At 35.2% G+C, this 14,183-nt stretch overlaps 1 protein-coding gene across 3 annotated transcripts in view; it reads left to right on the forward strand.

Moving 5' to 3' along the window:
* Positions 1–14,183, forward strand: part of PHIP (pleckstrin homology domain interacting protein) — a 108,197-nt gene that overhangs the window by 61,737 nt on the left and 32,277 nt on the right. For 2 of the 3 annotated variants that reach the window (XM_030235558.2, XM_050971934.1), the window contains exons 18-23: positions 1,636–1,773; positions 2,824–3,007; positions 3,663–3,786; positions 11,561–11,701; positions 12,501–12,577; positions 13,226–13,457. In XM_030235558.2, the coding sequence (XP_030091418.2) occupies positions 1,636–1,773; positions 2,824–3,007; positions 3,663–3,786; positions 11,561–11,701; positions 12,501–12,577; positions 13,226–13,457 (896 nt within the window). The remainder of the gene's footprint in view (positions 1–1,635; positions 1,774–2,823; positions 3,008–3,662; positions 3,787–11,560; positions 11,702–12,500; positions 12,578–13,225; positions 13,458–14,183) is intronic. The other variant, XM_050971933.1, reaches the window with a different exon arrangement.

The following is a 14,183-nucleotide window of genomic DNA, read 5'->3' on the forward strand; positions in this document are numbered from 1 at the left end:
CTTTTTACAATGTAGCAACAATGCAGTTGTATGCAGACCTAAACAACACTTATATAGTTTATATGTTCCCTTCCACTACGAAAGCTCCTTTTCTTTGTTGTGGGATTTGATGCATCTCACTCAGAGCTCTGACCATTTATTTCTCATTAAGTGTTCTGTAGGGATTTCTAAGAGTAGAGGGAATTCAGATAGTCATACTTGATTTACTGCCTTGATGAACATGAAGCTCCTTTAAACCAGAAGTTTTGAAAAAATTAGTTACACCAGTGTATTTATTATTTCATTTAAAAAGAAACCACTTGCTGTTTCTTGCTAAGGTATTGTCTCAGAGGCTAGATACATAAAAACATTCATTTTGTTTAGATAGCAGTTTCCTTATTTAAGGTCATTCTTGGGTGATTAGTAGTATTTCCTATTGTTCTCAGTAGACAGTATGTCTGCTCACAAGATTGACAAATTATTGTCTCACTTACCTGACTCAGTAAACATCCAGTTGTAGTAATACCAGAGCTCATTCTATTATTCCAGGGTTCTGTTGCTTTAGGGAAGTGGACTTCAATAACCTTTAAAGCCTGAGAGCAGTATCTTAAATATTTAAGGTTTTTCTGCATACTGTTAAGAGATAGCAGCTTCTGTTCAGCCACATAATCAAAGCTCTTCATTTCATAGCACAATTACTGTAATGTATCTAGTCTTTGATCTTGCAAAGTGCAGTTTATACTGTGATATTTCTTTGGAATCATGCTGGAAAAATAATTTCTATATCTTGTTTCTTTGAACACTGTTATTCCTCATTATGAAGTTTTACAAGTTCTGCTTCTCTTGACTAGAGCTTCCCACCATTCCACTCCACCATCTCACTCTTCTGTGTGGAGATGTCTGACTTCTTTTTGAATCAGTGCTGTAACCCTTGTCTTTTTCTCTATAACTCTCTAAATGTTTTTTGTGATCATTGTAAGTATGAAAACAGGTTGTGTGTTGTTCATGCTTATGTGCTGTGTATTTTACTTGCTGCTCAGAATCAGTATTATCACCTTGTAATCGCTTCTTTGGAACTGTTTCCCGTCTTATATTCACAAGACCTACCCAAAAGGAGGTTTCTTGGCTGTTTTACATACCAAAGAAAATTACCATTACTTGATCTGTGCAGTCATTATGTCCATGTGGAGCTCAATTAAACATTTTTACTGCTTTGTTTTCTACAGTATAGATAATTGTTTTCTAATTCAGTTAGACCTTCTTAATGTGGTTCTTTCATTGAAGCTTATAAAGTGGTTTTTAATGCATTTCAGGCAGGCTAATCTTGCATATGAACAATTTTCATTGACTGAGCTGACAAACAACAGTTGTATTAAGCTTCTGTGGCTTGCTGGCACTTGATCAAATTTAACCTTTTATTAGAAGTGAAGTTGTGGTCATCTTGACCCTGCTCCAGAAAATATAATGCTCAAATATATTAAGAAAAGAAGTTGTCCTGTTTTAAGAAATGGCTGTTAGAAAAATAAGCATTAGTTTATAGCTACACATGATAATTTACTGTACTTGTTTCGAAGCTAAAACTTAAATGAGCTGTCTGTAACATTAATTTCCTAGAAATTTACATTTGTGTGTTGTTTTGTATATTTTACTTCACAGGATTGAACCAAGTTCTTAGTCAGCAAGCAAATCAAGAAATTAGTCCATTGGATAGCATGATTCAAAGACTTCAGCAAGAGCAGGACCAGAGACGTTCTGGGGAGGCAGGAACCAGTAGTACCAGCCGGATAAGCAGAGGTAGATCACTAGGGGATTGGTGTTGAGGCTGGGAGCTGGAAAACATAAATCCCTTTATATTGTTCATGATCTGTGCATTTTGTTGAACTGGTAGAAAGAAGGTATGCAGCTGTAGAAAACAGTACAGCTTTCCCATCAGGCTTTTTTTGCTTGTTGCAAAATGTTGGGCTTCTTAACATTACAGTTTTATCTTTGTTATTGTCTCCTTACTCAGGGAAATGCAGAGCTGTGTTCCCATAGGAGTAACTACCCTACTGTTTAATCTGGAACTGGCCATCTAGTTGTTTGAAATCTGACTTCTTTCAAATAAGGACACAGGAGGAAGAAAACTGGAAGGAAATACTTACTTCTCTGCTGAGTTGTTCCGTGTTTCAGTGTCTTGCACTAGAGTACACAGTAGTTTTCAACACTTTAAAAATTATGGTTAGCAATCCACTAGAGTAATCAGGATTACCTTGTGAGTGTAAGGATATGGAAAAATGTTTATATTTTGCTACTATGTAGGTGTTTGAAGGCTCTTGCATGTGTGTGTCGTTTTGTTTTGGGTTGGTTTGGTTATTTTTAATCTCTTGACCATTTCAATTTTTTGCCTGTAAATTTTACAGCTTGATTCCTAATTTCCAGGGTTGAGGCTTCCTTTTTTTTTTTTTTTTTTTTTTTTTGAAGGTAGAAGACTGTTTAAGGAGCACACTGATTCAGTGAGATAGGTCACTGTTTTATAATGCAGATCTAGAGTGCAGCAGCAATAGTCAGCTTTGCATAAATGTTTTCAAAGGTATTTTTAAAGAAGCAAACATTTACTTCACTTCAGATTGTTGGTACACCTGCTTCTTTTCAATGTGAATTTTTAAACAGAGTGCTGCAGCCCAGTAGCTGTTGGTGCTGTGTTGCGGTGACTGTAGAAATTGCTGAAATACTTATACTCAGTTAGTATGAAGCTTCTTTTGAAGTGTCAAGTAAAGCTATATTTTCCGTTTCATTCCAAGTCTTTCTTTTCTAATGCTTCCCTAAGAATTTCAGATCTAGAACTATTGCTTTTTGACTTTTTAGGATCTGTAAGCTCTACCTCAGAAGTACACTCCCCACCAAATATAGGGTTAAGGCGCAGCGGACAAATTGAAGGTGTGCGTCAGATGCACAGCAATGCGCCAAGAAGTGAAATCGCCACTGAGCGGGACCTCGTGGCTTGGAGCCGCAGGGTGGTAGTGCCTGAACTGTCTTCTGGTGTGGCCAGGTAAACACAGATGGAGAATTTTACTGTGATGAACTTAATTAAATGGAACAGTTTTGGAATTCCTATTGCCATTCACATCATCATTTTGTTTTCTATTTTGTCATCTCAAATTTCTATAAAATCGGTTCCTGTTTGAAATTACTTGTTGGTATATCACTTGAAAAATCTTGTAATTCCAGAAGGATTAGGAATAAAAATTGTCCTTTTAATAATGACACAGTAATTGAACTTGTATAGGCAATGGAATCTAGTTGCTTCGATATCTTTGGACTTGTAACATGAGATTATGTCCTGTCATTATATGGTGTTTTATGGCTGGAATACTGACCTAAACTACTAGGGGCCTGAGATGAATTTTAATTTCCAAACTGGAACTTTAATTTTTTTCAGTAATTACTTCTTGTGATGAATACTTGAATTAGTAAGTCAAAAAACCTGCTTGCCATAGTCAAGCATAAGCTGCTCTAGTTTAATGAAGTAAGAATAAAATTTTTGTTTGAAAAAAGCTAATTTTAAAGCCATATGCTAATTGTAAAGAGAAGAACTGCTGCTCAAAAATGGTATAGATGTTGAATGTCTATTCCTTGGTTTGGAACAGATCATCTTAGTTTTAGTAATGTCCTTTAAATTTAATATCTCCATTTTCTTTTTTCAGTAGGCAAGAAGAATGGAGAACAGCAAAGGGAGAAGAAGAAGTAAGGGTGTATCGATCTGAAGAGAAAAGAAAACATGTAATGAGTCACATTCCAAGAGAAAACAAAATACCTACTTTCCCTAAGGTAAGCAGTCCACCTGTACCTTATCACAGAATGAAGCATAAAATTTAATTCAGCAAGTTGGGTCACATAAATTTAGATTCCTCTTCTCAGTTTTAAATTTACAGACCAGGGTATGGGAATTTGTTTGCCTCCCCAGAATGAGGAAGCCTGTCTGTACTGATGTTTCAGTATGTTCTTAATAATAAGCAACATGGATTGCTTTCAGAAGTGGGGAGAAATCCCTGCAAATCTGGTGTTAGGAACATGATTTGCTGTAGGGAATCTGTCACTATTAATCAATACATCCCACTGCTGTTGTCTACTGTTTGGCATACTGTTCTGTGGAAAGGTTGCATGAAAACTCAAGTCACAGTTCTTAAGTTTAACAGATTAAATACATCTCCAAATAGATAATTGGCTATTTTCTCTCATAGTACCCTAAAAATCATATTTTGGCTGTTATGGGCTATATCTAAATCATGCATTTTGCTAGAGCTGAGAGTATATTTTCAGAAAAGATGAAAGCAGGATAGGTTAAGTAGAAGGAAAAAAGTTGTATTAAGAATTAGATTGTCATAAGTGACATGCTTTTTTTAAAATATGACTTGCAAAAAATTTCAATCTTGCATATTCTTGCTGGTTACAAAAAATTGAAAGATGTATATTTTATGTTTACAGACAGAATTTTAAGTCTTCTTTGTTTAACATTAGTTTTATCTATTAATTACACATGCTTATCTATGCTTTTCTAGCTAAATAGCCAATTATATTTTTGTAATAAAGGAAGTAAATTTTAGCAATGGTAACAGAGAACTCATGCTTGGGTTTCATAGTATGCTTAATATGGAGGAGACTCTTTTCATCCTCAATCCAAAGCTTGTAAAATACAGCTTTCAGGAACCCCTGCAAATTGTGGCAATTGCAATTGAAAAGTAAAAATCACTTATGGGATTTAAGGTGGAAAAATTAACAAGTGAAATAAAAAGAACAAGTATGCAAAAGACTGCAGTTCCTAAATTCATTAGAGTACCATACTTTATGGCTGTGAAGGAAGGAACTGAGTTTGAAAACAATCCAAAAATAAGTAAATTTCAGATGCTTCGTAGTGATTCTGAAATTTTTAATAAGGATGAATTAATTTTATATGCAGTAGAGTAAGTTTGAAATGAGCAAGTTTATATTTGATATTAAATTTGAGTATTGTTTTGCTACATTTTTCACAGCCAACCAAAGTAAATATTTCAAAAGAAGTAATGTGAACAGTCCCCTATTCACAGTTCCCTAATAACTTTAAATTTCTTTATTAAATTTATTTCTTACTTTTTCCTTCAATTTCTTTCTTGTATTAAAATTTCAATGCATTGCTATCTGAAAAAAATGGTGCTTCTGCACTCTTTTCTGTTCTGCAGGCACCAACATTATATTTTTTCCCAAGATACACTGAAAGAAATTTGTTCACTTTTGTCTCCAGCTTTTATAAAAACATAGAGACGGGAAGCTTTATGCCACGTGGCAGAATTTATTAGTGAAATATCAGGAGATCAGAAGTCTTTAAGTCTTTTTTTTTTTTTCTTTTGGGAATAATAGCAAATGGGCCTGACAAATTCAGATTTTAAAAAAGTTTTTTCCTGTCCTGAGGGGATGTATTTTGGTGCTGAATTATACACTTTCTTCTAGTTTAGTTAAACAGTTGCACTGCTTAAGGGTTTCTACTTTTTTCCTTGTCTTTTGCTGCAGCCTAGTCAAAAGATCCTTCCTGATAATGTGAATTCATACCAAATTGCCATTAAATTTCTAATTGGGTTACAGTTTTCTTCTAAAACATCACTATGATATAAAAGTTTAATAGAATAGACTAGCTAGTCCAGCATTGTGGTTTTAGCAATTACTTTTATGATATCTTTGAAACAAAGAAACTTTAAGCAAATGTGTTTTTTTTAATCCAGTTTAAAAAAAAAAAAATTTTTTGTCTTCAAACTATAATGGTAGCACTGGATCTTTTGAGCCCCATATTTTTATTCCAGATATTTGTCCTTGAAAACCTTCAGAGCAACTGCTCCTTAAGAATAACCTTCTTCAGTTTCATATATTTACACCTGGGGGGTTCTGTGAACTGGATTCTGGGTTCTCAGAATGTGAGAGAGATAACTTGGTAAATCCTTTAGTCACTTTCTACCTTTGTTCTGAGGAAATAACAAAAAGCCCAGGCAATTGTGGTCTTTTCATATGAGTATGTCAGTAAATTTTCTACATAAACATTACTGATATACTTAGTAATACTTTCAGAACATTTAAAGCCTTCATAAACCCTACTGAATACTTTTTTATAACACCTTGGCATAAAAAAGTGGTATTCTTCCACAGCTGATTCTTTATTAAATACATCTCTTTTTGGAGGACTTAGACTGCTGAGAAGTACACTAATTCAAATCTCTTGAGTAAAATCTCAGAGGGATTCAGAAATAAGTAGATATCCCATGGGCTTTAAATAAGCATGTTTCAAGTAGAAAAAGGTGTTTCATCTTGAGTGATTGAGTCTCACAATTAAATTAACTGCTCAGATTTTCATGATTTTTGTTGTTGCTTACAGTTAACATGAGCAACACTTCTGCTCAGGAGTATCTGAGCAACAGGAATAGTGAATTGGAATTGTCATCTTCTGTAGTGTTCACAATAAATTCAAATAAACACCTGGGAAGAGAAACAAGATTGACTGCAATCCAAAAACTGTTGTGCAATGTTTTTAGGGTTGTTTTAAATAGAAATTAATAACTTCATTATAGTTGCTCTTCTGTTGCTGTTCTTTTACAGTGGCAGTGTGACTTGAAATACTAACTCTGTTAGGTTGAAGATTGAAATGGAGAGCACAGTGTAAAATCTTTCTTTTCCTTGAGAACATCCAGTAGGTTTTGATACTGATTCCTGTAAGTTGTACTACAGTATTGTTGCAAGACTGTAGTCCTTATTGCATAGTGAATTCTTACAGGTTTAATGAGAAAATTTATGAGCTAAAGGAGATGGGGAACACGTCCAGCAAAATACAGGGCATGATATTTTCTTCCAGTAATCTCTAAACCTAAGAACTACAGCATCAAGAATTCTAGAAAATGTCTCACTCCATAGAATTGTCAGCTTCTCTGGGAGCAGAGTAAAACAAGGTTTGAATTTAAAACATTGTCTTCATAGGAAAATTCAGTCACCATTAATAAATACTGGTTTTTATAGGAACTTTTGAAATTTATCAGGTCTATTCATATAATAATGATAATGATGAAATAATACTTTCTTCTGTTCCCTTTTTCCCTTCTAACTGAAAGAAGTCAAAAATACAGAAGTAAATGAAAAGATGGGCAGGAGCGAATGTTATTAGCATTTTGTATTGCAAGCTGAAGTGTAGGTCAATAAGGAACAACACAGAGCAGCTGTAATTACATTTTGAGGAGATTCCAAAGTCCTATTGCTAATTTTTAATTCAGGGTCGTTGTAGGGTGTGTTAAAAGTAATACAAAATTATAGCTCAGTCTGTCTTCTTTAACAATATCTGCAATTTACATGGAAGTTACAGAAGTGTTCTGCCATTGAAAGCCCACATTTCTTTGACACAGGTCACACAGAAAAGTGCTTGTATATGATTGCTTAAGGGACTAATGGAGTTCTGGGGAGAAACTAAAAACTTGGGTATTTTGACCTGAATAGTATTTAGTAAATAGTATGTAGTATAACTGACCTGCAGGCTGAATGACAAATTTGGTTCGACTTTCAAAGTCATTGGTGAGGAATAAGGTTTTTTTCTATTCTTAAACAAAAACACTTAAAAAAACAAACAGCAGAAACTTGAACCCCCAATACATAAATGAAAGAGGATAGAATGGAATTTTTACATCTTCAAAATGGAACTGTATTCCAAATTACTTGTTTTCAGGAGCAGATGAAAAGTGAGATAAATAACATGCTTAGGTAAATATTCCCAGTCCAAATACTTAAGAGGATTAATCTATTAAACTACTGGGCTTAGAGCATTTTAATAAATATTTAAGAGTGTGAAATTTCTGTACACTAGGGGGTTGATGTGCTGTGTCCTAGTAAAATGTGGCTAAAATGGAAATATTCCTTATTATTATTAAGTGGAAATGTTATGCCAAAATTTCTGTTATGCAGGAATTAACGTAGGAAATTGTTATGGATGGACAAAAGTAGGCATAAGCCTCTGTTGTGATGGGTGCAAATGACTGTATTGTAAACTAACAGAACCCAGGGAGGAGCAACGTGTATTTTGTTCTGCTGAAAGTGGCCTATTTTTATTCCACAGAAATAAGTTTTTCTACTTACATGTTATTTAAACAATACTTCCAATTAAATCAGCAAGATGTTAAGAGGAAAATAATCTAAAACTCCAGAGCCTAGCTCTTAATACTTAGTGTCTGTTACCTTCACTGCTTTTGCAACAGTTCTTACTAATTTTTTACATACATGTGATGTGGTAAGAGTAAAAACTAAGTAATTACAGACATTGATTCAGACTTGAGGAGAGTGTGGAAGGGTGCTCTTTAGCCAAAGAGAAAATGCCAGAGCAAGAGACCTATTTAATGTTGGTTTCTGATACTGGACATATATTTGTGCCTTGCCCCTGTTAAACTTCCTAGTAGAAGTTAATTCCTGTTGACTTAAGGAAGGAAGGATCATTTTCACATAAAAAATTAAATTCTGCTGGTTAAGAAATACCATGAAATTGCTACAGCCAAAGCTTCCCAAAATTGCTTCAGCCCTGTATGAGGTGGCAGCAAAGCTGTGCTTCCCAGTGCAGTCAGAGTCATAAGGACCATAGCATGCAGTGTGGTCTGAGTTGTCAGGACATCATTGGGTTTCCACTGTATCTCTCACAAATGATGTTACCAAGACCCCCAGCAGTGTCCAGTATCACTCTCAAATACAGGAAATGCCATCATTTTTATTTCACAGAAAAACTTCTGTCAGGAGCTGTAATTGCTGGTGTATCAATAGATGTGCTCTGATACTGGCTGGAAGCCTTGGACAAGGTACAAGGTACTTGTCAGCATATATGACTGCTCATCAAAGTGTTTAGAGAAAAAGTGATGATTGAACCTCAGATCATAGGTTATCTTGGCTTTGTTTCCCAGCCTACTGTTAGAGTTGAGAGTACAATTTCAAGCTTTTTCTTTAGGTTATATATTGAGGGAGAGGAGGCATCAGCTGTGTTTCCTCAGTTATAGTTGAATATGCTGGTGTTAATTACATTTTGTCAGAAAAACCTCTTGTACTTTATAGTCAAACTTCCACATTCAACTCCACCCCTCCCCAAATAAATAAAATTCTGCCTTTACAGCTTCTCTTTAGATTTCGAAAAGTTAAGATGAATAAGAATGATGTTAAAATGTATTTTTTTTTGGCAAGGTGGCACAATGGTATACCTTATGACCAGTTTTCTCATCCCTGCTTTAGCAATGGGTTTAGACAAGGTGACATCTAGAGATCCTTTCCAACTTCATTCTGTCATTCTGTTACTCATGGATAAGTACTTGCGGTTTTGTTTTCCTGGGGCTTTTTTCTGTTCTTGTTTTGGCATTGTATCTTTCCCAAAGCATCACTATGACCCAATATTTATACAGTGGTATTACTGTTTTCCATGTGGGAATGATTGGGGTGGAGGGGCTGGGGTGTTGTTTTTTTCCCCTCAAGCTTTGAACTGCCAAAAGGAAAGGACTCTTTTCAAAACCAAAGAGTAATGCAAAGTTCTTCAGTTTTCCAAGCATCTGTAGTTCTATTTGAGTAGGGAAAAGCTGTATTTATGGTAACTGTTTGAGAAACCTCACCTCTGAAGAAAAACAGGGAGGTAAGGATTTTAGAACTTTTGTTTCTAGAGAGAAGACATGAACATTGCAGTCAAGCTGTAATGTAGCTCCTGCAAAATATGTCCCCCTTATTGTAATGGATACTTGGCTAATTTGTTTCACTGGGGCTATGTGATTCCATTCTCTTGTCCCTGCTATGTTTCATGGTGAAAAAGGCACAGTGCAGTAGCAGAAACAAGTTACAGTAGTGCTGGCTTTTCTGACCTCTTTGCTTCAGTAATGAATCTTGAGAGCTTGATGAGAAGTGAGCAGCCCCAGAAGGCTGAAGGACAGAAGACTGTGTGATGGGCTCAGCTACTGGGCTTAGGGCTGCCTTGGAGCTGTTCTGGGTCAGGTCAGAGCAGCTTGAGGAGATCTCTTGTGTGCTGCCAGTTTGAATCCAGAAGGAGGAATGAGTGCCCCAGCTCTCAAAAGTCTTAGGCAATGTTGAAACACTCATAGCTGAGCAGTCCCATTCAAAGTGTCTCCAGTAACTGTGCTGTCAGTGATAACTTCCCCAACTAGACAGAAGGACAGAACAACAGAAGCACAGTACTAGCTGAAAATATCATGGAGCAGTTTGTGTTGGTCCTCTGAGCTTTGATGAAATCTGGAACACAACTTTACAGTGGTGTGCTGGCTTACTTTACTGAACTGTTGCAGTCATGCATGCAGAAGGTGTGTATCTTCTAACAAGGGAGCATGGGAGAAAAACTAGTTACTAGACTTCTGCACTTTAGTGATGATTGTTGTGACTAAGGAAAACTAAATCAAGTTTTAGTACAGATTTTACTGTAAAAAATGGGAGTTATTTTCCCCAAGAAGGAAATTTAACCTAACGAACCAGTTTTTATGATAGGAAAGGTATTTTCTTTCCTACAAAAGAAAAATAAAATCAAGAAGAAATAGGTACAAGCAGTCTGCTCTACTAGAACACTCTCAAAATATTAGTGCCTTTCTTTGTTTTGTTCTAGTTCTGCTTTCTCCATCTCTGGGACTGTTTTTTTTCAACTATTATCAGCACCCAGTAGAGGTACTGATATCCGAGGTTTTCTTTGTGGCAGAAGGATACTGGAACAGAGGGAAGTGTACCTCTTTTTGTGGCACTTAGTAATGTGCCCAGAAACTATATTATTGAATCTGAGCTAGGATGAAGTTTGACTATACATGCCAAAAAAATTTAGCACAAAACTCTTGAAATTGAGATCATAACTCTTGGGGTTTTTTTTCCAAGTGATTGGGGACTAAGACAAGATTGTACACTTGATGTAGAGAGCAAGTGTTTGCATTATATATATTCTACAGGAGGAACAAAATCTCTTAATGCTGGAGCATGAAGTGTTTCTAAATTACAGCTTTATTTAATTATTTTAAGCTTCATATTCTTTCAAACTGACTCATTCATTTGAATTCTTCAATGCATCATCATACTATTTAAAGGTCTGTATTTGCTAACAGTCATCTCTCTATGCTAAGGGATGTATTACTGTACAGGTTTCTTTTCTAACACATCTGACCCCTTGGCTGCAAAATAACTCTCTGGACTTCTGTTTAAGTCTTCTTTCCTTAGCCATTTTTAGTGTAATTCTAAGCTTTTACAAGCCCTTAGCAGCCTATCAGTAGTTATGTTTTAGCCATTGTTTTAGTCCTTATAAACTGACATGTACTTTGCAGAGAATGAATATTTTTAATCATTTCAGATTTAAAATTTGTTTTTGTGTCTGGGAGGAAATTTAATTATTTCCAGAATGCACAGAACTGTTTGGTGCTTACATTCATTCAGCTATGCATGTAGAGTGTTTTCTTCAGCAGCTCTTTATTTTTGGACTTATAACTTTTTGCCAACGCAAAAATTCCTTCCTGGAATAGTATTATTAAAGAAAATGCCATGTATTAATAAAATGTATACTCAAAAATTATGTATTTTGACTTTTATATCTTCACAGAACCATTCTCATGATAATTTACTGGATGCTACTGACTCAAAGAAACAAGCAGCCAATCAGCACAACTACCGTACGAGATATGCAGCAGAAGAAACTGCAAGGCCTGCTGAAGAGTTGGAAAATGGACACAGTTCTTCAGATGTAAGATCCTTATTCTTGAGGCAGTCTTACACATTCCATTTCTATGCATTACACTCCTGCTTCAGCTAATGGAACACTGTTTTTAGTGGAAATTCAAGTTACATTTTTCATTGGGCATTTCCTTTCACCTCTTAAAAAAATTATGTTGTATTAGATTTTCACATTCTGTTGTATGTGTTTAGCTTTGACTTAAAAAGTAATTGACAGAGGAGAAAAATGCTCATTTGTAAGGGTGTTTTGAAAGTATATGTGCAATTTGTAAGCCTAGGCAGTCCTGGCCACGGGGCCTAGCAATTTGATCACCAACTTTAGGTGGCCCTGTTTGAACAGGGAGGTTTGATAATATGACCTCCAGAAGTCCCTTCCAGCCTCAATTATTCTGTGCTTCTGTAACTGTGGTAGATAATGAGTGAGGAGTTCATAATGTTCATGTTGGGTTTTTGTTTGCTATTAAAAATATGTGGAAATAGGATGTTAAAAACAATTGAAATAATTTTTGAGAAGGTAAGCTAACCTTTTCAAATGGTGATGAAAAATGTAGCTCTACACTGCATCTGGCCAGGCTCAGATTCTTCATTCTTCTTTATATAAAAGTCCACTAAAGTAAAGGAACTATCTGCAAAGTAAAATGCCTTTTTAACATAAAACTTCTAGAATGCCAGATGTTTATAACACATATAAAGCTAGAAAAGTTTTCATTTTATCGTCATATATTACAACTTGAGCTCTAAAGAAAATCCTTTGTTTTTCTCCGCTTCCCCCTCTGCCCCTTCCCAACGCACTCTGCTCTCCTTATTAGGAAGGGGAAGTAGTTGTTGCCAGTGGTGGAACATCAGAAGAAGATGAAAGAGCATGGCACAGTGATGGCAGTTCTAGGTAAGTGACAGTATATATAACATACAGAGAAAATTCTTGCCAAGAAATCCTTCATAATTTTTGCTGTCAACAGTTAATGAGTAATAACTAACACTTGCGCAGATTTAGAAGAAAAAGTGAAGAAGAACATGAAACTTTCAGGATTTAATTTTTAGTAATATTGTTTAGGGAAGGTTTTTCCTAGTTTGCTAGAAGTAGAATTGTTTTCCAGGAAGGTATTTCTTAAACCTTCAGGCAGACAAACACTTCAGGCAGGTAGTAGCAGTTTCCTATGGTGCTCAGTCTGAGCTGTGATCCTTGGTTTGAAATTAAAGAGCAGGTAGAGCATCCTCTGTTTTTTCATTCAAAGCTATGCAAAACCAGAAGTCTTGAAAACAATATCCAGACTTCAATGTTTGTCATCTTGAATTGATGAAGTAAATACAGTGTTTACTTTGAGGGATGCTATAAGTTAAGTTTCTTGCAAGACCAAATGATGTCAGGGCTTTTGGTTTACCATTTAAATTGTAGATAGAATATAGGGTTTTAACTAATAAAACATTGTAGTTAGCTAGACTGTTAACTGTAATCTTTTATTGGATTATATTATGTAATCCAATGCATTTTTTAAGGGTTTAATTTCTTTTTTCTTTGTTATATCATATATAGTGACTATTCTAGTGATTATTCTGACTGGACAGCAGATGCAGGAATCAATTTGCAACCACCAAAGAAAATTCCTAAAATTAAAACAAAGAAAGCAGAAAGTAGTTCAGAAGATGAAGAAGGACCTGAAAAACAAAGGAAGCAAATTAAAAAGGAAAGGAAAAAGGGTATTGAGGAGAAAGATGGACCATCAACATCACCAAAGAAGAGGAAACCCAAAGAGAGAAAACAAAAGGTTAGATGTTCTTTGTGTATTAGAGGTTGCTCATTTCAGCTGACTTAAAAATAATGGGATGAATGATTCAGTTACATATACAACTTAATATTGTCTAATTTTGAAACACATAATGACTTATACTCTTTACAGATGGTAATTAAAGGCCTCTTGCAAGACAGATAACTATAATGCTATGCTTTCTGAGTATGATACATTTGATGTAAGGAGCACTTCTAATGTCATTATCACTATCCTTGCTCACACCAGAAACTTCCTTTCTGTGGAAGTAGAGTATTCAACTTTCACTACAATTGAGTATTGTTATAAAGTGCCAGTATTTTTTACAGCTGTTCTGACTTGTCGTCTTATATAATTGCAATTTCTTTTAGATCTGCACAACCATGTGATTTTTTTCTGTCAATTCTATGATATATGATATTTGCATTATGCTTGCCAGTATTGACTCCATCAAGGGAAATATGAGTTGTTCAGGACTTTGTTGTCTGCATTTTGTTTCCTTTCTAATATAATGCAATCTCAGTTTAGATCAGTGCATAGAAATTTCCAGTGACTTCAGTTATTTTCAGTGTATTTTGAGAGGTTGTGTTTTTAATTGTTAGATCTGAAAACTTCATTTAGACCAGAAGTGATCTATCTGGTAGATGTTAGTTGTTTTTGTAAGCTTATAGCTTTTATTTTTACAGTACTTGAGGAAGCTAACGGTATCATCTAAACTAAGTACCT

This window comes from Serinus canaria, chromosome 3 (assembly GCF_022539315.1).
Source record: "Serinus canaria isolate serCan28SL12 chromosome 3, serCan2020, whole genome shotgun sequence".
Lineage (NCBI taxonomy): Eukaryota > Metazoa > Chordata > Aves > Passeriformes > Fringillidae > Serinus > Serinus canaria.